The sequence below is a fragment of the Hakea prostrata genome, chromosome 2 (genome assembly GCF_041222555.1).
Source record: "Hakea prostrata isolate BN-2017 chromosome 2, UWA_Hpros_2, whole genome shotgun sequence".
Classification (NCBI taxonomy): Eukaryota; Viridiplantae; Streptophyta; class Magnoliopsida; order Proteales; family Proteaceae; genus Hakea; species Hakea prostrata.
This window is the reverse complement of record NC_142601.1, coordinates 60,036,945-60,059,953: the sequence shown is the minus strand read 5'-3', so window position 1 is coordinate 60,059,953 and position 23,009 is coordinate 60,036,945. Positions and strand designations below refer to the sequence as shown.

Sequence of the window (23,009 nt, the reverse complement as noted above, 5' to 3'; positions counted from 1 at the left end):
TATATACCTTCCTCAAAAAGGTAAAGAACAATCGAGCCATCCACGACCACAACAACACCTGGGTGAACGAACGAGCCTTGTCCTTTAAATGCTTTAGGAACAAGTCAGCTCCGGTTCCTCTTCTTTAAATTATTCGCCCGCGTGATTATGAGATTCCAGCTGCTTTCCAATGATTTGATATAGACGGTCCAGATTTCTTATTGCTTACAAGATCAGCGTACACTTTGGCAAGTCGTACGGTAACTCGATACGTTTGGTTTCACCAATTAACTTCATGCTTTGTTAGTATCAATCAACCGACGACACCAGCGGAAGTAGATCAACCCAAACCGATCGAAGCTGTGAGCTTTCTCCCTTTCTACAATCGTGTACAGAGAGATATAGAACGGTTTCAAAAGTTGCAGAGAGGAAGCAAGAGATGAAGATCACGGCTCTCTTGGTTCTGAGATACAATCCTGATGGATCTGATCCCGTCATTCTGGCCAACGCTTCCGATGTAAGCTCCTTCGGTTACTTCCAAAGAACTGGGATCCGCGAGTTCATCGTCTTCGTTGGCCGAACCGTCGCCAAGAGAACTCCTCCGGGACAACGCCAATCGGTTCAACACGAAGGTTCTTCTCCTCTTTGTGATCCTACAAGAAATTAGAAGAAAATCTTTTTAACGTTTCGTTATTTTATTAAATTGTTGATTTTAATAATTAGTTCTAATTTCTAAGAGATGAATCGTTATCAGGTCAAATTGATCTCCTTCTGTCTTCGTTTCTTTAGGGATCCATGCGTTTATAATATATTGATTTGATTTTTGCTATTTATGTCTTCCAATTGTTCTGTATGGTTTGTTGTGGAATTAGATTTAGTTGAGGACATGGTTGTGAGAGTTTGTTCATTTCTTTGTTTTTGGTGTTTTTGTAGAATACAAGGTTCATTGTTACAACAGAAATGGACTCTGTGCATTGGGATTTATGGATGACCATTACCCCGTGCGAAGTGCTTTCTCTCTTCTTAATCAGGTAAACATTATCTTTGTTGTTTTGTGCAAAATTTCCTACTGCCTGTTATTTCGTAGGGCCTATTACCAAGGTAGTTTATGATTTGACTTCGGTTGTAGGCAGGAGGTGTTTCTCTTACCTTATTGTAATGAGGTTGAGTAGAAGATAACGAGTAATTCTATGGATCAAATGATCTGCCTAGATGAGATGTAATCACCTTCAAAGTTGTCCACGGTAGTTAATGAAAGATTAAAAGGTTTCTCCTTTTTGTTTTCTGTAAAGTTTTGATGATTAAAAGAAATCTTTTGAAGAAATGATTTGAAAAGAGGGGACAGGTTTAATGGGTAGCTAGCAACAAATGTACAAACTTAGTCATATTTCTAGATTATTTCCCACTTCATTACAACGAACAATATAATACAAATTCTTATGGTTTCCTGAAGAGTCAAGGACAAGAAGTGATCCAGTAGCATTGCCATGGCTGGACTTGTGTGACTTGCTTTCTGGAAATTCAGACCAAGGTGGTCCTGGCCCAATGGATTTGGGTCCAATGGGGTTTGGTAGGGAATTTGTCAGTTGTTTGGTTATTTTTCATGACTCGCAATATGAAGAGTTTGGGTAACATTGGTGAATTGGAAATTGATGGACTCAAATTTACTTCTCATCTTTGTTATAGATGTATATTGAAATGCATTGATCTTGTTAGTTTTTACATATGCATCACTGTTACCATCAGTTATTATGGGGATGAACTGAAAGAAGATTTTTAGTTCATGGTATGCTGATGTGCATGATTATTTCCCTTATTCTCTCCACAATCCTGAACCTGTTGCTTGTGTAATGTCCAATTCCTTATTTCTTTCTCATTTTCTCTCTTTCTCTCCTTCTCTCTCATACTCCCTCTATGTTGTTTCTCACATCTTCTCCCTCCCCCTTTTTTTCCTTCATTCTTCCTCTCTTTTCCTTCTTTCCTGTGACATTCTAATGAAACCGCTGCCTCCCATAGGCTTAGATCTTTCACTCATTTGCTTTTCAGCCTGAGGTTCTGGGAGTCAGTTATCTCCCCTAGTTGATCTAATCCTTGACTGCTGGTCATGTAAAACCTTCTCTGTTGTGAGAGCCAAATTGGGATGCATTGCTGGAAGTGCTCTACCTCCCTACCGTGTTTTAGGGGATTCTCGTGGTGGTGTATGTTGATTTTTATATCAATCATGGGTACGCTCAAGACTGTTGTGACTTAAGAGTTGGTGATCTTGCTCAAAAATTCAGTGTGGTCTTTGATCATACGAAATAGTTCCCTCTTTTGGGATGTTTTCAGGTTACCACATCTTGTTCTTTCTTAAGACGTTGAAGAGAACCTCCCTTCGTTATTAGAAGACCCTAATTTTTATAACACCCCCCCCCCCCCCCCCAAAAAAAAAAAAAATTTCTCCATCCTTATTTTTAGTTTCCAGAAGCACCCCTCATCTAAATATCTGCTTCCAATTAAGTCTATAACTTTGTTTTCTCTTTGCTTGCTGATTCTGAACTTCAATATAATGATGAATTTTCTACTCATTTTCATGTTTGGCAATTATTTCATCTGTGCAAGGCCATAGCGACCTAAAAGCAAGGTTTGTCACCTGGTTTATATCAAGAATAATCTGAATTCCCCTAGGAATAAGTAAATTGTGTGAGTCCTAAAAGATGTTAAGAAAATTCTCGATTTATTTGACCTTGTGGTAAGATAGTAAAGGTTATCTGTTATAAATATCCATTTTCAATAACAGTTAATATTTTGCTACTATGCTGTAGCTCCTTTTTAATCATTAGTCTATTAGGCCTTGAAACATGTGAAGTACTTTTCAGAATGCATACCAAGCAGTCTTTATTTTCCCAAACGTTTACAATAGCACAGCTTGTACCCAAGGTTTAAAGTATCCCACGATACCATACGATACTAGCCGATACGTATCTTTATTTGATCCAATTGATACGATACATCTCGATATGTCTCTCCATTAAATTACACTAAAATACATTAGCCAAAGTGATACAATACTCGATACAGGACGATACATCTCTTAAAATCATCTGACCGATACGATACTTGATACCGATACTTTAAACCTTGCTTGTATCAATGAGGAAACTGACACCTTGGCCTTCTAAATAAAATCTTCAGATTTGCTATCTTGCACAAAATTTATCCATGCCGTGTATTGATACCTCTTTCCCTAGGGTCTTGAATACTTGGAGTGTGGTGTAGAAATGCTCAAGTATGTGTACCTGCATGGGTTGCTGAGAGAGGTATATAAATATAATTGTATGAATGATACAATTCTTAACATGGACTGTTCCATTGAATGGTTGCTTTCTCAAAATTTAGGTGTCTTTCTTTTAGATTCATAACAAAAATGATATTTTGATCATAGAAATTTACTAATCAGTTGCTGTATTGCACAACATTTATCCATGTCATACTGATGCTGACACCTGTACTGATGCCCTTCTACCTTGATTCTTGAATACTTGGACGATGGCATAGAAATGCTTGAGCATGTGTAGCTGCATGGGTTCCAAGAGATGTAAATGACACAATTTTAATAAGGACGACTCCATTTGATTCATTCTTTCTCAAAATTTTGGTGTTTAGTATGTGTAGCTGCATGGGTTATGGAGAGATTTATATAAATACCATCTAATGTATGATACGATTTTATGGTCCACTGAATGCTTGCTTTCTCAAATTCAGGCTTTTACCCTTTTAGATTCATAATATTAATGATATTTTGGTCCTGAAACTTTTTAGTCTGTATAGCATGTACAAAATATGCATTTGATACATCTTGTTTCATTGGATGAATTTGAAGTCCTTGACCAGAGCATTTATATCAGCCTTCTCATTGCATAAGTTTCACCCCCCCCCCCGGTAACAAAGAAAGAATTCGATTTCATGGAAATGTCTAGTCTTGTCATGCAAATCTCTGGTAAAAATTTACATGTGTACGCCGTTTCTGGGAACAGGATTGTGCACAATGCTACATCCAAGTTAAAGGGTCAAGAGGATTAGCCATCTCTTTTGTAATTCTGATTCCTATATTGTTCAAATTGCTCCGATGAATATTCTTCGATCCGGTGCTTTTAGGGATTGTCAAGGTCGCCGGTTGACTGCAGATGAACTGAACAGTCAGACCATTGAAATCATCAACCTTTAAAAAGATGGTCATTCCTAATGTGCCATTCATCTTCCATGAATTGTCATGATGTCAGTGGACCGAACAGTTTTTGCAATATGACCATTGGATCATCAAAAATAATTCTTTGCACTTTCAAGTTTCACCCTAAGTTCCGAAAGCGTGGGGTTGGAATCTAAAATTGTGCTTATGAATTTCAGTCAAGAACAACTGCACCTTTTGTAGCTTTTGACTTCAGATTTTCAAAATATATTACTTGGAGAATTTACATCTAGCCCTCCTGGTTTTGTGAATAATCATGTCTACTTGATGCAGAATTGGCAGCATATACAAGGAAGAGAAAAGCCCAATGGTCAAGCCCATCAAAGCCTAAGGATATAATCCAAAACAGCCCATGGCTTGCGTGGGCTAGAACTATTGTAGTGGTTAAAGTTAGCCCACATATGTTGAACTTTATAGTCTAGACCTAAGCCCAAGTCTAGATTTTAAAAAGTCAATAAAAGGGGCTGTGGTTTGAAAATAAAAAAACTTATTGTCAAATGAGTTTTCCTTTGTCAAAGAGGTAGGTAGTAGTTGAGTTATTAATAGGTAGATGGTGTTAGCTAGTGGTTGGATGTTACCATTAGTATTTATGTCTCTTTAAAATGCTATATAAAGAGACTTATGTAAGAGGTGAAGACTGAAGACACAACTTGTTAAATGAAATCAAATTGCTTGCTAGCATTCCTCCTCTTGGAGAACCCTTGTGTTTGATCAAGGTAAATTGCTGTTCGATCCAATCGATCCATCTTGCGGTGAGAAGCCCGGGTGTTACATGTTACTTTGTTATCCTATTGTTCTCTTAATTCTCTTATATTGTTCCATCCATTCTTCTTTATAGCATACTGCTGTTTTGAAAACCTAGTTAGTCCTTGTTCTTAAACCAATATCCTTGTTCTACCACTTCGGTTTTCAACCTTCCATTATATCTGACTTTTATCTATCTTAAGTCTATCAAATCTGAAGTTGATTCCCTGTGAAAGGTCCTATTTGGGTATTGTTTTGATCAATCAAATTCGGTATCTACATTATTTGGTATCAGAGCCATGACAGGGAGTAAAACTTCTTGATTGGATACTGACCTTATGGAACAAATGATGGGGATGTTGCAACAATTGAGCAACCAACTCACTGCAAGTCACAAGAACGAGGAAGAGAGGCGCTTAGCAATGGAGGCTAGAGTTGTTGCCTCTTCTCATGGTCCACACCCTCTACTCATCAAAGAGTTACCTAAATTCAATGAGCATGTTGGTGATTTTCAAAAGGTAAAGCTTGAACACCAGGAGTTCATTCACATTAGCCATAACACAGGGCTGGTATTGGCTTCAGTTACGAGAGAAGTTACCCCTCAACCTAAGGTGACATTCCCTCCACTTATCAAACAATTACCTTCTAATTGTCTTAAGGTGGTTCCTGATGAGTTGCCTAATGAGCTACCTCTTATGCATGATATTCTGCATGCCACTGATTTGGTATCAGGTGTTCTTGTTACGAGAAAAGTTACCCCTCAACCTAAGGTGACATTCCCTCTACTTATCCAAGAGTTACTTTCTAATTTTCCTGAGGTGGATCTTGACGAGTTGCCTATTGAGCTACCTCTTATGCCCGATATTCTGCATGCTACTAATTTGGTATCGGGTTCGGTGTTACCAAACCTACCGACCTATCACCTCAGCCTTAGCGAGCACAATGACTTCAAACGACAGGTGGATGAGTCGCTACATAAAGGATTCATTCAAGAGAGCTTAAGTCCATGTGTTGTACCATCATTACTCACTCCAAAGAAAGACGGCTCATGGCGACACCACTCTGATGATGGAGACACTGAACAAATGTTGAGGCTGCCCCAACTCAAACCACCAATCACTGACATCATTGAAGAGGTTTTGGATGACTCTTACAAAACCACTCGTCGTGGCATTGTAATGTAGTACTGTATTTGAATGATCAAAACAGTAGCCAAATAGGACCTTTCACAGGGAATAATCTTCAGATTTGATAGACTTAAGATAGATAAAATTCAGATATAATGGAAGGCTGAAAACCGAAGTGGTAGAATAAGGATATTGGTTTAAGAACAAGGACTAACTAGGTTTTCAAAACAGCAGTATGCTATAAAGAAGAATGGATGGAACAATATAAGAGAATTAAGAGAACAATAAGGACAACAAAGTAACATGTAACACCCGGGCTTCTCACAAGGTGGATCGAACACCAATCTACCTTGATCAAACACAAGGGTTCTCCAAGAGGAGGAATGCTAGCAAGCAATTTGATTTCATTTCACCAGTTGTTTTTTCACCACTTACATTAGTCTCTTTATATAGCATTCTAAAGAGACATAAACATTAATGGCAACATCTAACCACTAGCTAACACCACCTACCTATTAATAACTCAACTACTACCTACCTCTTTGACAAAGGAGAACTCCTTTGACAATGAGTTCTTTTATTTTCAAACTAAAGCCCCTTTTATTGACTTTCCAAAAACTAGATTTAGGCTTAGGTCTAGACTATAAAGTTCAACATATGTGGGCTAACTTTAACCCACTAAAACAGCCTTAGCCCATGAAAGCCATGGGCTGATTCAGGTGACAACTTTAGGCCTTTGATGGGCCTAACCCAATGGGCTTCTTCTTTTGTAAATATGTCTTCAATTCTGCATCACACTGGATACCATGTTTTCCTCGTAAAATGGAAGAATCGTCCACGGCATGATAGTACTTGGATTCATGCTAACAATCTCGAGAAACTCGATCCCGATTGGTATGAGCGTTACATATCATTCATCTATTCGTCGGAGACAAATGTTTTCAAGCCGGGGAGAGTTGATGCAGAATTGGCAGCATATACAAGGAAGAGAAAAGCCCAATGGTCAAGCCCATCAAAGCCTAAGGATATGATCCAAAACAGCCCATGGCTTGCATGGGCTAGAACTATTGTAGTGGGTTAAAGTTAGCCCACATATGTTGAACTTTATAGTCTAGACCTAAGCCCAAGTCTAGATTTTAAAAAGTCAATAAAAGGGGCTGTGGTTTGAAAATAAAAGAACCCATTGTCAAATGAGTTTTCCTTTGTCAAAGAGGTAGGTAGTAGTTGAGTTATTAATAGGTAGATGGTGTTAGCTAGTGGTTGGATGTTACCATTAGTATTTATGTCTCTTTAAAATGCTATATAAAGAGACTTATGTAAGAGGTGAAGACACAACTTGTGAAATGAAATCAAATTGCTTGCTAGCATTCCTCCTCTTGGAGAACCTTTGTGTTTGATCAAGGTAGATTGATGTTCGATCCACCTTGCGGTGAGAAGCCCGGGTGTTACATGTTACTTTGTTGTCCTTATTGTTCTCTTAATTCTCTTATATTGTTCCATCCATTCTTCTTTATAGCATACTGCTGTTTTGAAAACCTAGTTAGTCCTTGTTCTTAAACCAATATCCTTGTTCTACCACTTTGGTTTTCAGCCTATCATTATATCTGACTTTTGTCTATCAAATCTGAAGTTGATTCCCTGTGAAAGGTCCTATTTGGGTACTGTTTTGATCAATCAAATTCGGTATCTACATTACTACTGCCTCTGGTTTTCATCATTGTCATTAACCTCCCCGTTTGAAATATTCTTGCAAACTTAACCCTACCATCATCTGGAAACAGTTAAGTGATGATGATGCCATATATTAACTAAATGCCATAATACTCTTAATGAATCTGCTTTTAACTCTTGGAGAATTACTTCTAGTCCATCTGGTTTTGCTTAATAACATTTACCACCTTGGAATTAAAAAATGACCTCCATCTCTTTCTTCTTCTCTGCAGAACACCACTTCTAGACCGCAACTCTCAGCACCATCTTTGATGCCCTAGTTGGGTGTTTTAGGCGGTAAAACAGGCCAGTGACCTGAATTGAGTTCTCTACACATTTCTCTAGAGCAAGGCTTGCAGGAAGTGAAACTCAAATCCTGAATCATGAATCAGCGAATTCTACTTTGCTCCCTAATCAACCCCAATCCCTTTGTTTGCAGTCCTTTGAAAGTAAGAGCCACCGTGAAATCCTGGAACCAGCACCCTACTGTGAACCCCGTGCTCACTAAACTGAAATCATCGTTGCCCTTCACATCCAAACCTAATGCCCCTGTGGTTGGACAAGAGATGATCATTTTCCAACTCAGAACTACCCTCTTCTTCTTCCTCTGTTTTATGTTTTGTTTTTGAGCTCTCTCCCTCTCTTTCTCTCTCTCTCTCTACGATTTGCTCAAAGTTTTTGTTTGGATACCTGTTTGCTCTCTTTTCTACTTGTTATATGCATTGTAGTTAGCTCATTTACTCATAAGGTATCTTAGCTCAGCCTTTTGGGATTTAGATAGACTATCTTTTCAGTTTATTGCTGGACTGCATATTGGAATTCTTGGTTTTGCAAGTAGAAGGTATAGATGGATGAACAAATTTTGGTTTTTGGTATGTAAAGAAGAGTTGTGCAATTCAGGTTCTGTGTCATGGAGGGGGCAAAAGAATTGGGGGGAAAAAACTAACGGGAAGGAGGAGATACGGTTGGGGCGTATTAAAGAGGAGAACATGGAGATTTAACCATCTCTATTTTTCTAAGCTCAAAGAGGGAATTTTCTTTCAAGTCAGTGTCATTAATGAGTTTTCCGTGGTTGGCTTTAGCCCTCCTTGCAATGGCATGACTGGTCGAGACTCGAGAGCTGGATAGTTTTTATTTTGGTATTCTGTAGACAAGAAAAAAGAGGGGTATTTGAAATTTCAGGGGTGTATACGCAGTATGCAAAACACTGCACGGGTGGGGGGGGGAAGGTTGGGAATAATTCTGGTGCTAAAATCATAGAGCACCACATGTTGTTTAGAACATGATACATATTTTATTTAGTATGAATCTTGTAATTACTATTGGACTTTGCTGGAATGCCAAGTCATACTTAGCCATGGTTCTACATATAATTTGTGCAATACTTTGTCATCCGAAAAATATTCAATCTTCCTTATCTCACGTGACAATATATGTAGAACCATGGTTAAGATGGGTAAGGTGATTATTTGAAATAATGAGAGGGAGATTCCACAGAGTGATTGCACAGTCGAAATTAGAGGCTGATGTTGCATAGAGAATGAAAATAAAGGAGGTGCATGTGAACGGTTGTTGATTGAAATATTAGAGAGGTGGATCTTGATTGTTGTGTGATTTTGATGGCCAATTAAAAAAAAACATTTATTGGAGCATGGTCAGAGGACTCTCAAGGTCTCACTGAGATCTAGCAAGATATCTCTATTTTTCCATTGAGCAAGATGAGATGACAAGATGATGTGGTTACCACATGAAGTCTCATGTCTCCACTTTTGAGTTCCAACTTTGGTGATTGGATTGTCATTTGAACATTGTAACTTGAACTATGGCATAATGTATTCAACTTGCTTGAATTTTGAATTTTTAGCATTAACATATGAGTCTATAATGTCTACAATAGGCCATTTTAAAGCCTTCCTATGTTGGAATGGTTTGGAGGACATTGATCACCTTTTCTTTTCTTGCCCTTTTCCAATTCTATCTGGGAAAAAGCCCTTTCTTTTATTTGGCCCCGTTCGAGGCAATCTTTTGGTTTTGCTAGTGAGTGGTTTTGGATTATGAGAAACTTTCCAGGCTCCTCTATCTGTGATCGGGTTGGTAAGCTCGTGTTTAGTGTTGCTGTTCATCATCTTTGGTGGGAACGGAATCTTCAGAGATGGACTTCCAGATCCTGCTAAAAATATATGATTTGGAATGCCATCTATTTTGATGTTTCATCTAGGCTTGTTGCTTCCCCCCCCCCCCCCCCTCTGATTGCTGATACCCCAAGGAATAGGTTATTGTCGTCTCTTGGGGCCTTAACCTTTCTTTTCAATCTTCCTCTTAAAAAACCGTCTTTTGTATGTTTGTTTCTCTTGCGTTAATTCAATTATTTATTCAGAAAAATTTCTTCCGCCGTCAATGTAGCGGTTTCCCATTTGGGGTCCAAAGTGGAACTCACATTTACAGTATTCCCCCCCCCCCTCCTCATAAATCTGAGGTCTCCAATGTGTTCAAGGCTGTAGTAGGCAGGATAGCAAGTTTCAGCCGCAAATGACCCCTAATACGCCTCAAGTTGGAGCTTTCAGTTGGGGCAAAAAGTCCCTCCATTCTCGGTGAGATTTTGGCGAGATCTCAAGCCAACTCTCTCTTCTAAGTTGGCAAGATGGGCCTTGAGCCCTCGAGATCAATATCCTGAACCATGCATTGGAGTAGCTGAAATGAGGATGTTGAAATGGACATGTGGATCTGGTAACTATATAATTAGGAACAGACAGAATTAGCAGATTTTGGAGTGGTTCTGATGCCTGATAAGAAATGGATGTCAGATAGTTGTTCGAAGTGGCATGAATATGTACAATGGAAGCCTCTAGATGTTCCAGTAGAGGGCTGATTTATTCAGTCTTTAAGGGGCTAAAAGAGCTAGGGAAGATTAAAATGAACCTGGGAGAAGTTTTGAGGAATGGTTTGAATGGATTAGGCCTTGTAATGAGTATGGCTTTGAATAAAGCTGATTTGAGGGTAAAGATCCATGTAGCCAGCCCCATTTAGTTGGGAAAGGCTGAACAACAGTGCAAAGGAACTTGTTTCCTTTGTACTTACATGAGCTTGCTTGTAGTAGTGTTTCTAATCACTTTCTTTGAACTATGTAACTAGTGAAGGCCTTATTGTCAACATGTCCTATAAAGCAAAATAATGTAGAATACAAGAAGAAAAACTTGAGATTTCTTCCATCTTCTCACCATTCTTTGTATTTTATCCTTTTAGTTGATAATCTATCTTCTAAAATTATTGTACATTTACAATATGTTTGGCTGCAGAAGCGAATGAAAATTTTAAAACTGATAAAAGAAATTTTTGGTAATCAATATCCCATGTGATTGTGTAATCTACTTGAATTTAATATCATGTTAGTAATGATGCATTTTACATGTAATCTTATTTGCTTCTAAAAATCGAAGGGAACTGGATGCATAGTAAACTGAGATTTAGTAACAAAAAATGGAACAATTTGGAGGCTAGTCACATAGGGTAATTATTACAAATGTTTATTTTGGAAAGTACACTTTCCTTCCATTTGATTCCCCTCAACCAAACAAAGCCTTAGGTTGGCAATTTGTCAGTGCGCCACATATACTTGCGATTCATTATTTGTTTTTCTGCAAAGAAGGATGACAAGTACAGTAAAATGGTCCTCAGGTACTCGATGAATACCAGAAGAATTTTGGGGAATCATGGAGGAACATGCAAGCAGATGTATCTCAGCCATGGCCATATCTGGCTGAAGCTCTGACAAAATTTCAGGTACCTATCTATATTCTCTCTCGTCATATTGAAAAAATTAAGACTGATAACAGGTATAGTTCCTTTCTTCCCTTCATTTTTTAGATTATTTGCGTTATTCTTTTATCTTTATATCATATGGTTATAAATATTTGATTTTCACTGCATATAACCTTCCCAGTTCTTTTCCTTCAGGACCCTGCAGAAGCTGACAAGTTGTTGAAAATACAGCGGGAGCTCGATGAAACTAAAATTATTTTAGTGAGTATTGCTTTTTCTACTAATTCTCACCATTCTCTTTTGTGCATGTGCATGTGTAGTTTATTTTATGTATACAGTAAAATTATAGGAAGGGTTTTGTTTTTCTGGTCTGCCAAGAGAGCAATGTTGCTTCCGTGGTCTGACAAGAGGCTTCACCAAGTTGATTCATGATCTGAGTTCAACATGATCAAGAGTCTGGTTGGTTACTTGGGCAGGATTTATGTGCAACTCAACCTCATGGATTGGGATCCATAACTTGCCAGTCCTGAAAAACCTTTTTTCCTCTCCTTTATTGTTTTGTGGGAGAGTTGAAAAGCTTATGCTGCAGTAGCTTTTTTATAGTTGGCTGAACCCAATTGGAGGCCTAGACTGAGAGCTGGGTCCAAATCTGGGTTTTTGGTCCAGAAGGTTTTTTATGTTTTTCGTTTATTTCTCTATTGGGATAATCATCTAATCATTATTTTCATTTGGGTTGAATACATCGGAGTGTATTCCCCCCCCCCCCCTCTGATAATACATGGTGGTAGGTTTCTAATTGGGTCCTATATTCATTTTAAAAGTAGCTAGGTTAATAGCTGTAATATACATGCAGCCATCAAAATATGCAGGGATTTAATTGAGTTAAATCTGTTTTAGTTGAAGTTCGTGTCGCTTGGGGCAGCTTAGTTGCTGCCTTCTTCTCCCCACCCTCTTTTCCCTCTGGTATGAATTTCACCCTCTTCCTATATCCTTCTTTTACCAATCTTAATTCCCTTTCTTTACATGTCAAATGGAAATATGATGTTTTAATCTACTTCAGAAAATCTTTTTATGTGCAATGTTTGGAGTTGGAGTAGCTATCCCTTGACCAAGTAGTGAAACCTAATTGTGGGTTCGATGGATGGGATCAAACATCAAGCTGTGCTTGCCAGCAGGTTCTTTTGCCAAACCTTAAACCCTCTTCCGTATGTTAACTGGGTATATTTAATGGGGCCTTATAGTTAGAACCTTGATCCAAAATCCCAGATCCAACAGAACTCTAATGTAGGAGTTTTCTCCTTCAAGTGTTGCTCGTTTACACATCCTGTTTTTCAGCTGGAGGTAGGAGAAAACCCGCTCTGCTTTACAATGTCGTAATTATTGGTGTTGGGTTCCTTATTCCCCTTAGCTTGTTTCTTTATTCATTTATATCCTTATTTTGTGCTATAATCATAGGTCTCTTTATGTCCTTAGCTTGTTTCTTATTCACTTATATCCTTATTTTTTGCTATAAATCATAGGTCTGTTTATGTCCTTTTCTTTTTAAACCTACCAAGCAGCCACTTGAAAAATCTTCTCAATTACTAAATTGACATTCCCATCACATATCAACCTATTTAGGCCCTTGGGTGGGCCCAAAGGGGTTCCAAACTTTGATTTTCAAACCCGGAATTGCATTAACTAAATTGTACGTCTCGTCTTATTTCAGATACTATGAAATTATCTTTTTCTAACCCTTTTCGTTGATGGAATTCCTACCTTTTTGAGATTGACCATTCAGATTGATGAAGTCAAGTCTTAAGCTTCAGCAAACGATGTTGATAACTTCAAATTCAGGATTTGGAACTTCAATTTTTTTTTTTAAATGTTTAGAACACCCTGACAAAAAGATAAGGTTTGAAATGGGTGGTTAAATTAGAAAACTGCTAGGAAACTCATTCTCATGTTTCTATGGGGTTTGAGTTTCAACATTTAGGTGGATGTTTGTATTTATTATCTAAATTAGATCAAGCGGACTACAAAAACAATGTAGATTTAACTTAAATATCTTTCTGGTTAGCTGACTTCTTGATGAGCAAAACAGAGAATAGGTGGTCGAGCAATTTCAAATGCATCTTTATGCCTAATATTATTTGTATTCGATGTAGACATGTTTCATTTGAACTTCTTCTTTCAATTACATACCTGACCACATGAGAGTAGGTACAAACCAACAACTTACTTTGGTCTTGTATTTCTTGTGTATTTTGTTGTTAATTTGTTATCTACTGTTTTTTGTTTTTGTTTTGTGAATGACAAATGTTTGGGTCTGTGGTATTAAATTTTCTATCCAACTTACATATGTGATAGTGGGACATTGTATCAAAGTATATTTTTACCTATAAAACTTGCGGTAGGGACTTGTTCAAGACAATTTTGGTCTATCACACAAGGTATGGTCAAGATCCTGGTTTTCCAACCTTGGTAATGGTTTAACAGTTGATTACATTTAATCCTTGCTCCCCCCCCCCCCCCCGGGGGGTGCATCCCTTGCTTTATATGGCTATTGTGGTTGTTTTAAACCACAGATCTGGCATACCTTGGTTTTTATCATCCATATATGTTATTGATTTGTTTTTTTATTCAATTTATTTATTTATTCTCTTGGTGGATACAGCATAAGACCATTGACAGTGTGCTTGCTAGAGGGGAGAAGCTGGACAGTTTGGTTGAGAAAAGTTCAGATCTGAGTGCGGCATCACAGGTATAAACACATTCATACCCATGATGAGCACTAGTGTGTCCATTTACCCATGGACATGTCTTACAACAGATGCATGCTCTTTTCTTTTGTCATTTAGCTCTGCAAATGATTTTTTGTGAATGCCATTGATGAGGTACACTGACTGATGATATATATGAGGATTCTGTAGGAAGTACATATTGTGAGCATAAAGTAATAAATAAACACAAACAAGCATTGTTTATGTATGTTGTTTTAGTAAAGGGGCAATCATGTAATTTCCTTTTTTTTAAAATCTCGTTTGACCGAATATTTTAGAGAGACATTGAACTGTCTCTCTCTCAGCTCCTTCACTGTCCAAGGATGGCCTTTGATCTTTGTCACATGTACTGTGTTCCTGTTATTCAAGAATGATGGATTAGTGTGCCAAAGGCTGATTACTTATGTGGCCTGTCCAAATCTATTCAAGTACATTGCCATTCTGTTTGAGCATAGATACCTGCCATAAGGGTCCTTCTGAATGCACCTCCAAGTGCTTGGTTGCCTTTTCATGATTTAGCAGATCATGTCTTTGTTCCTGTTGATCATGACAGATGTGCCAAGACGTTGAAGTAGGGCATCTGGTAAGAACTGCCTCTAGATGAGTTCACCCCTTTGTTGTTACAGTTTGGAATTAATGTGAGCAATCTGCATTAATTATTTGATGTAATACCCTATGCCTGATGCTTATGTTGAGATCATTTATTGTGCTTCTGATACTCCAATGGATATGTTACAACTCGCTGTTATCACCTTCAGAGTAGTAGAGCCCTTATATTTTGGGCATTAAGGACATTTAAATGGGACATATTTGATGCTGGCTTTTATCGTCTCTGTGCCCTACACTGGCTAATATGAGAAAGTTGTCATGTCCTCATGGTTTTCTGTTTAGAGTTTCTGATGAATGTTGACATGCTAAACTTTATATTGAGGTGTAGTACACATGGATATTTTGAGTGCAGGTATTGTTGTCACTGAATCAGTTTCTTAAGATACATGTATTGTTTTATTTTTTTGGGGGGTGAAATCTTTAAATACATGTATGATTTAGAATGTGTGGAGCATTTATATTTCAGGAACTTTCAGTTCTGACAGTACATGTGTGTTGTTGAATTTTGAAACAGATGTTTTACAAACAAGCGAAGAAGACGAACCAGTGTTGTAGCATATTATAGGCGCCTAGTCACGAGGCAACCTGCTGTTAAGCTACTGAACAATATTTCTTGTTTATGATGTTTGATTGGTGTATGAATCAGAAGTTTAACAGAAAAAAAAATAGAATGTGGTGTGCAACACGTCATTTGTTCTAATGTGGTTAACTGAACATATTGAACTTCTTTTTGATTGTTTTCTGTAAAGGAAATAGGAAAACGAAAGCGAGAAAATTCTCCTCCCCCATTTCTCTTGGTTTCACGATGCAAACGAAATTTACGGTTCAACTTGAATAGCTGGCAACCTACTAATGCCTTTTCCCTGTTCGTAAGGAAACAGAAACATGTTTGGCTATCATAAATGATTATTGACAGTAGTCTGAAGGAGAAAATGTTGTTGGAATGGCATTAGATGAACTTTGCCATGTTATCTGTTTGGGTTTTTATTTTGCAGTTGAAGAAATGGGTGATGGTCGTCTGTGTCGCTCCAAACCAAATTGAATGTCTCCTAATTGGCTCAATTCTTATTGAACCTGCCGGAATTGGGTGGATTTTTCCAAATTCACATCAATTCTTTCTCCACCTAGATGGTTTTGGATCTCATTACAGCTTTCTCACTCAGTTATGGCCCTTGTTCATGGGAGCGGGTGCAACTTTCAGGTCATGGGGATGAGGTTGTGTTTAACGTATACAGCTATTGATTTCCAATGTTTCAACAAGTCATCAATCTCATCAATAATTGATTTCAGGTTTTCACCTCATTTGGCTCTTCTGATCTACCATGCCCCTAAAGGTCTGATGCTGACCAAATCGGACTCATGTAAAGTCCCTGATTTGGGTGGTAATAGAAGTATTTGCTCCTGTTGGAATAAATCTGCCTCCTTCCACCAGTCGATCATGGGTTGGTTCTCCTAATCCCTGACAATGAACACACAGCTCCCTTTCCTTAGCGATGCTCGGACGAATCCGGATCATCTCCATCTCCCCCATGGCTTCTTGACCATAAAAACCAGTGGGGCCCACGGGTGAAAAAAAAAAGTTTTTTTATTTTTTCCATAATGTGTTTTTCATCATGGGCCCACTGATTTTTATAGTCAGGAAGCCATGGGAAAACATTCTGTGCTTCCCCAACGGAGAAATGATCCGGACTCTGCTCGGACCTCCTCTGATGGGTGCTCTCTTGACACTTTATGAGTTATGACAACAAATATAAGGGCGGGCACCAAGGACATCTTGTGGGTCCTACTTCTAACTTTTTTTTCTTATAATTTTGCACATCTGGGCCCTCTTAAATTTGCGGTCATAAAACGTCTGGGCACGAGAGGTGATCTAGACTTGCAAATCTCTTTCTGAGATGTCCTGAGGGGACAATGTTTATGTCGGCGATGACAACAAATGTTTTCGTGGAAGGTTCAGTTTCCTTTCCTTCGAAGTAATTGTCGTGAATCAGACAGAAAGGATGGCAAGTTGAGATATAGCATCAGCAATGGAAAAATCGTAGCCATGGAGTTGCTGATTTGGTGTCCATATGCATGAGTAGCTTGTCACGCAAGTCAATGAAGGGTCGTTCTCGATCAAGGAAACGAAAGTTCGGTTTCCCATTCAAATCATAAGTCATTAAAGGGTCGTTCCCCATCAAGGAAACAAAGGTATTATTCTTTCTACACTCTTCTATCACACATTTAAAAAGGAAGATATACATTTGAAAACTCACAAGATAGACCAATATAAACCTCCTCTTAATATTAGTGAAGAGATGTAAGACCCGCAAATAGTTTTGAGGTCAATGGATGTGAGAAAGAGAGATTCATGTAATGGGATTTTGATGCACAAAAACAAAGTGCTAAAATAAAATTTCAATTCACATAGTTGAATTATTGAGGCATACTCAATCTCAAAACAAACTTAGTAAAAATGATAAACAATGTTAAATTTTATTTTAGCTAATTTACTAGAAAAACAAGATTTCATTTTAAGATTGGACATTTGTCAATAATCCCACAATGTAGGTTCAAAATTTTTCTCTTGAAGTGGATAGACTATCAGACTTTGAGATGCAGTGTGAAATCCCTTACAACCCTATTTGAAAATCTATATTATAGGTCCGAAAATCCGAAGTCAAGGAAGAAGACAGCTGTAAGTCATTCCATTTAAATCCATTCAGTCTGACCTAGAACCAATTGAGATTAATAATGAAGATCCTATTATGAAAACCCTGACAGACTTTGGTAGAAGAGGTAGCTTGAACGATGATGGACTTGGAAGATGGATTTTGAGTACAGTGATGACACCATTGGAAGGTCCTATAAAGCCTAGTAAGACACTCTCATAAGTTGGAAAAAGACCCAAGATGAAGTCGGGGGCATTCGGAGGCCAAATGCCCTTTTTGTTAAAAAAGAGACACCTTGGTCGATTACCCTGGTTGCCCCCAAGAACCTAGAGGTTACCTTAAAACAGAATTGGGTATTTTTGGAAGTTTAGGTTTCCAGAGCTTTATATATAAAAACTTTGATCTAATTCGAACCACTTTGCCTCGAAGCTGTTGGAGAACGTGAGAAGAACCCTAGAACACTCTCTTCAAGGCCAAAGAAGATCCTCAAGCATCCTTGAGAGTTTTCTCCGTCAAATCTTCTTCTACAAGGTTAGTATTCGATCTCATTCTCTCTAGATATATTCTTTCTTCTGTTTCTACCCATGATTGTGATGGCGAGGAAGGTCTTATGGCTACTGTAATAGCCTAATCTCTGATCTTCATAGTCTTAGAGTGAAATCTCATTCACTCTATTCTTTCCGTGGACAATACGGCGTGCTATCGGTATCAAACCTAGTATAATCTTCATGATCTTAATTCTATTTGTATTGTTTAACCTTTAATCTATGCTAGATCTATTCTCAAGTGAATTTCGACCATGATCTACCATTTTCTTCTCTCTAGAATGAATCCATTCATTCTAGTCTATCCATAAAATCTACGGACTGATTTAGGATTAAGCCTATTATGCGATCCGATAGATTTCTATTCCAATGACCATGCTAGATGCTTAAATCATGCTAGATATTATTCTTATACTATTTCAGAAACTTTCTATTAACTTCGAAGTGTTATGAACTTGAACGATGAGTTTTCCACCAAAATTGGAGTTTATTGTCCGTACACAGGAGGCTTGATCGCCTGGCTTGGTCGCCCCAAGCAACTAGAGGGCACTTTGACAACAACTTCCTCTGTTTTGGCCTCTTTTCTTCTCCGATCATTAGGGTTTGTTCCTTATGTTTTATACTTATTTTATTAGGGTTATTTTAATGACTTTGGACCTACCCCTTTGATCTATTTTCTTTGAAGTTAGCGAATCGGATATAAGGTGAGTACGTTCACTCACAATTAACATGGTTACATGCTTTGACATGTTAGAACTCATATGTAGATATTAGCTACTGTAATGGTACTTTTTCTATAATGTGATACTTCTGTAATTTCATAATATGTTTCATTATGTAAATTGCATATTTGTATGAATGTGAATGATTCAATTGTGAGTTGGACCTTGTTATGATATTTATGGATCATGATGTGATGTGATTGCCTAAGTTGTGGTTGTGGAATGGGGAATGCCATTTGGGCGTTTCGGTCATTGGACACCAGTGAAGGTGGTATGAAACGCATTCCTATGGTGTCCCTTAGCGCTTTCCGCAATTACTGGATGTCATACTTAAGACTTGTCTAGATGAGTTTGACTAGGAAATCCCGTCATATCTAACCCCATTGACAAGGGTATTGTGATCAAGTGACCCGTGGCAGCAATGGGGATTTTGGGCGTTCAAGACTAGTAACTACCTCGTGAGAGGACGCAATCACATTGTGGGGGTCATTCATTGGTAGGGTTGTATATAATAAGTATTTGCTCATGGGCACTTAAGACCTATAACCAACCCGTGAAAGGACATGAGAGCTTCCCGTTTATTATGTGTGGATGACCAATAGGATTAAAAATCTATAATCCGAGTTGGTTTGAGCCATATGAGACGATGTCTATAGGGAGGGAGGCACCGGAATGGACTGCCTAGGCACAGAAGGGAGGCTTCATACCGGAACAAACTGTCTAGTGCACGGAAGGGAGGTATCCAACTTTGAGTTGATATGACTCAGTAGAAGACTATGTATTGGGCTTGGTAGAACCCTGACACACGCCAATACTCATACCAATGGTGGAGTGAAATAGTGGTGACTTAAACCCCAGCCATGGAATGTTTGAGATGGATACCCTGACCCAATTACCGCAGAGAACCCAAGATATTAAGATGGTTGAGGGAAGAGTGACTGAAACTACTCAGAAGAGTATGGTATTCTATCTTAATGCATGTCTGCCACTAGAGACTAGCATATATAGAGTTATAAGCATACTTGCATCATTGTCTCATATCATTTGCATCATGCTTGTTTTGAGCTATTTGTAGTTGTTTACTATGATTGAACTACTTGCTGATCTGTTGAGCTCAACCTTCGAGGACAATATTTGTTAGACCTTGTTGTAGGTATTGGTGACTGCGAGAACCATGACTACGAGGCCACGGTGGGTAACTCGTATTGTATGCAAGATAATGGTTGTTACAAACATAACAATGAAGATTTCCAGTGTGACTATTGTGCGTATCAGGATTAGTCCCACGTTGGAGCTGGAGCGCCCATATTTGGCTACGGAAGACGACAATGCTAGTGATGGTGATGGTTGTAGAAGACAGAACCACATCTCTTAAAGCAAATTAACAAGTACATAGAGATTTCATTTTCACTTTCAAATCTCAAAAAAAGAAGAACAAAACGAAGATTAGATACAAAAACTAAGGTCTTTATTCTCTATCTTTTTAGTTCGTTTGATAGGTCTGCTGTTGTCTGTCAACTCTTAATGCCTCTTTTTGCATTCGTTTGGTTAGACTTGGTCTCCTATATGCTGGCCAAGACTTGAATATTGCGTATTTAATGCACAACACCTGCTGCCAAAGGTCGAATCAAAATCGATCTTATACGTAGTTAAAAACAAAACAAAGTCAAAATTTTAATCTCGACCGTTGTCTTTACAATGCCGCTCAGCACTAAAATTGAACCGCTATATGCTTGTATCCTTCCCCTTTCCCCTTTCCCCTTTCCCCTTTCTTTCACTTTATTAGTGAATTTCCTCATCCGGAAAAAAAAATGTTTCAACTCCTAGAACAGAAAACCTAAGGTGTAAGCAAGCAAAGATGTAAGAGTAGGAAAAGAGAAGAAATATCAATGACAGTAAAAGTTTACCCATTCAAGGAAAAAATTCAAGCAAATCCCATCAACTACTGAAAATAATCATGCGCAGATAGGAGATAGGACTTATAATTCACCTTTCAAGAATCCAAAGCATCCAAAGTCTTTTTTCCCTAAAACAACTTGATATGAGTTGTGACCCTACCCAATAGTTGAAAATGAACTCCAGTGACTTTTACCTTGCTAAAGAAAATAAAAATCTTTTGCGTTGATTTAACTATGAGGAATATTATAGAATATTAGAATAGAACACTTAACTTTTAAGACCACATCTGCCCCTTCTCGAGTAAGGAGATGATGGTGTCTTGGCTTTTGTTATTGTTTTCCAGGAGACAACCCATTCTCAATTTTTTGGCAGAACTTGAAACACAAATGTAGGAAATAATGAAGAAGACTCGACTGAATAGCTACAAGAATGATGGAAAATCAATTAACATTTAAATGAACCAACAATAGAATAACAAAGTAGCAATAGTAGCAACAGCAGATACTTCACACCTGGAAATCTGTTTAAAAGAGATACAAATATCCTAAATAGTCTTACATTAAGAACTTTCTATACACACCTTTACAACTAGAGAAGGATCATTATGAATCAAAATACATTCAAACAAAATCTATTGATTATGGGATTTCCTCCTTAGCAATAAAACCCTTAAAGTTGTCTGCAGATCACCATCATTGTTTTATTTTATTTCCCAAAAATGGATTTGATCCACCACACGCCTTTGGTGTCCTTGGGTGCGGTTTCTTCCTCTGGTGGAGAATCACTCTGTGGTGTTTTGTGGAGTTTGTTCACATCATAACCCACATCTTCTGCTTTCTTCACCAGCTGATTGTATATTTCTTCATCCATGTGGGTTTGCCTACATAAGATCTGAGCATAGTAGAAACAAAAACTTTCATGTTAAGAGATTATTTCAACATATACAGGGAGGGAGTATCTTAGAACCACATGTTGACAAAAATTAAGCTAAAAAAAATTGAGACTCCAAAACCAGATTTCCTAGCACCCAAAAAGATAAACTAAAATAAAATAAAAAAGAAGATAAATTAGGTAACATAAAATCAAATAAAACAAGGTCTGCAAAAAGAATAGGTGAGAAGTCAGGTTTTAATTTCTGTTTATCAAAAAAAGACCAAATCCACTGTCACAAAAATGAAGGAAAACATGCACAAATCTCTTTTTCTCAAACCTCAAGCTGGAAGAAGAAATTTGCTGAGGGGGATAATCCTGAATCTAATATCCTCTAATACAAGTCTACAACCCATTGAAACTAGGGAAGGAACCCCATAGCAGTTGTTACTACAGCTTTACAAGTCAAAGCTATGACACGAATTTATTAAGAAGCCTTAGATTTTCTTTCCTCTAAACAAATCATAAAACAGATCCCACTGTCAGAGGATCTCCTAATAAATGACACAGTGAGTAGGTAGTAGAGAGTTGTTGACAACAACTACTCTAATTTGTCATCACCCCAATCTCTACATGAATAATCCAATTTCATTCATAAAGAATTGAGTGATGATAATGGCAAAATACTTCCGCTTTCACTCTAATTTTTATTTAGTTAGGGGAAAAAGAATAGGCTTTGGGTTACAAACCACTTATACTTGAAAAAAAGTGATCTCCAAAGAAACCCATGAAAGAAGACACAAAAAATTAATAGAAAACAGAGAAGGATGATGGAATAATCATACCCAAAGAAATTTCCTGCTAGGTTGCCCAACCAAAGCATACTGATAATCATCATCAATGTAAAGAACCCAGTAATCTCCAACAACAGGAATGATAGGCAAGAAAGGAGGAACATAGAATTTAACTTTCAGCTTTGCCTCATCGCTTTTAGGGTCAGCCTTATAAGCAGTTCCCTCGATGAAGCCTTTCTTCCCACCACTAAAAGTCTCATTAAGAACATGAACAGTACCATCATCTCTCAAAGTATAAGTAGCCCTTGTATTGACACCATCCTTGGGCTGAAACCTTGAAGGAAAAGAAGCAATCTCATACCATCGACCCATATATTTCTGCAAGTCTAAACCCTTCACAACTTCCATTTCTTTCGACGCCATAGTTTCCGCAGCAATGGTATTCAAGAATTAAGCGAGGAATTGTGGCTTCTGATTGATGCTTCTGATTGATGAGCTTCTTTCTTTTTTCTTTGCTTTTATAGGATGAATGGCTCTAGAGATTAGACTTGGGGAGCAAGGATAAAGAACGGAGGGTTGAAGATTAGGTTTCAGTCTTTAAACGGATATT

The 23,009-nt window shown here is 37.9% G+C and overlaps 2 protein-coding genes across 2 annotated transcripts; one reads left to right on the top strand and one right to left on the bottom strand.

The window, feature by feature from the left end:
• The first annotated feature begins 249 nt into the window (after positions 1-249).
• On the top strand, positions 250-15,762 carry YKT61 (SNARE-like superfamily protein). Its single transcript, XM_089145594.1, has 6 exons — positions 250-611; positions 913-1,010; positions 11,464-11,568; positions 11,743-11,808; positions 14,204-14,290; positions 15,433-15,762. Exons 1-6 carry the CDS (start codon positions 419-421, stop codon positions 15,481-15,483), a joined length of 600 nt encoding a protein of 199 aa, XP_089001720.1. The 5' UTR covers positions 250-418; the 3' UTR covers positions 15,484-15,762.
• A 5,366-nt stretch (positions 15,763-21,128) lies between these two features.
• Positions 21,129-23,008, bottom strand: TIL (temperature-induced lipocalin). The gene is made up of 2 exons (XM_089145593.1): positions 22,451-23,008; positions 21,129-21,626 (listed from the first exon to the last, which is right to left on the bottom strand). The coding sequence occupies exons 1-2, from the start codon at positions 22,820-22,822 to the stop codon at positions 21,441-21,443; spliced, it is 558 nt and encodes a 185-aa protein (XP_089001719.1). The 5' UTR covers positions 22,823-23,008; the 3' UTR covers positions 21,129-21,440.
• Between the last annotated feature and the right edge of the window lies 1 nt (position 23,009).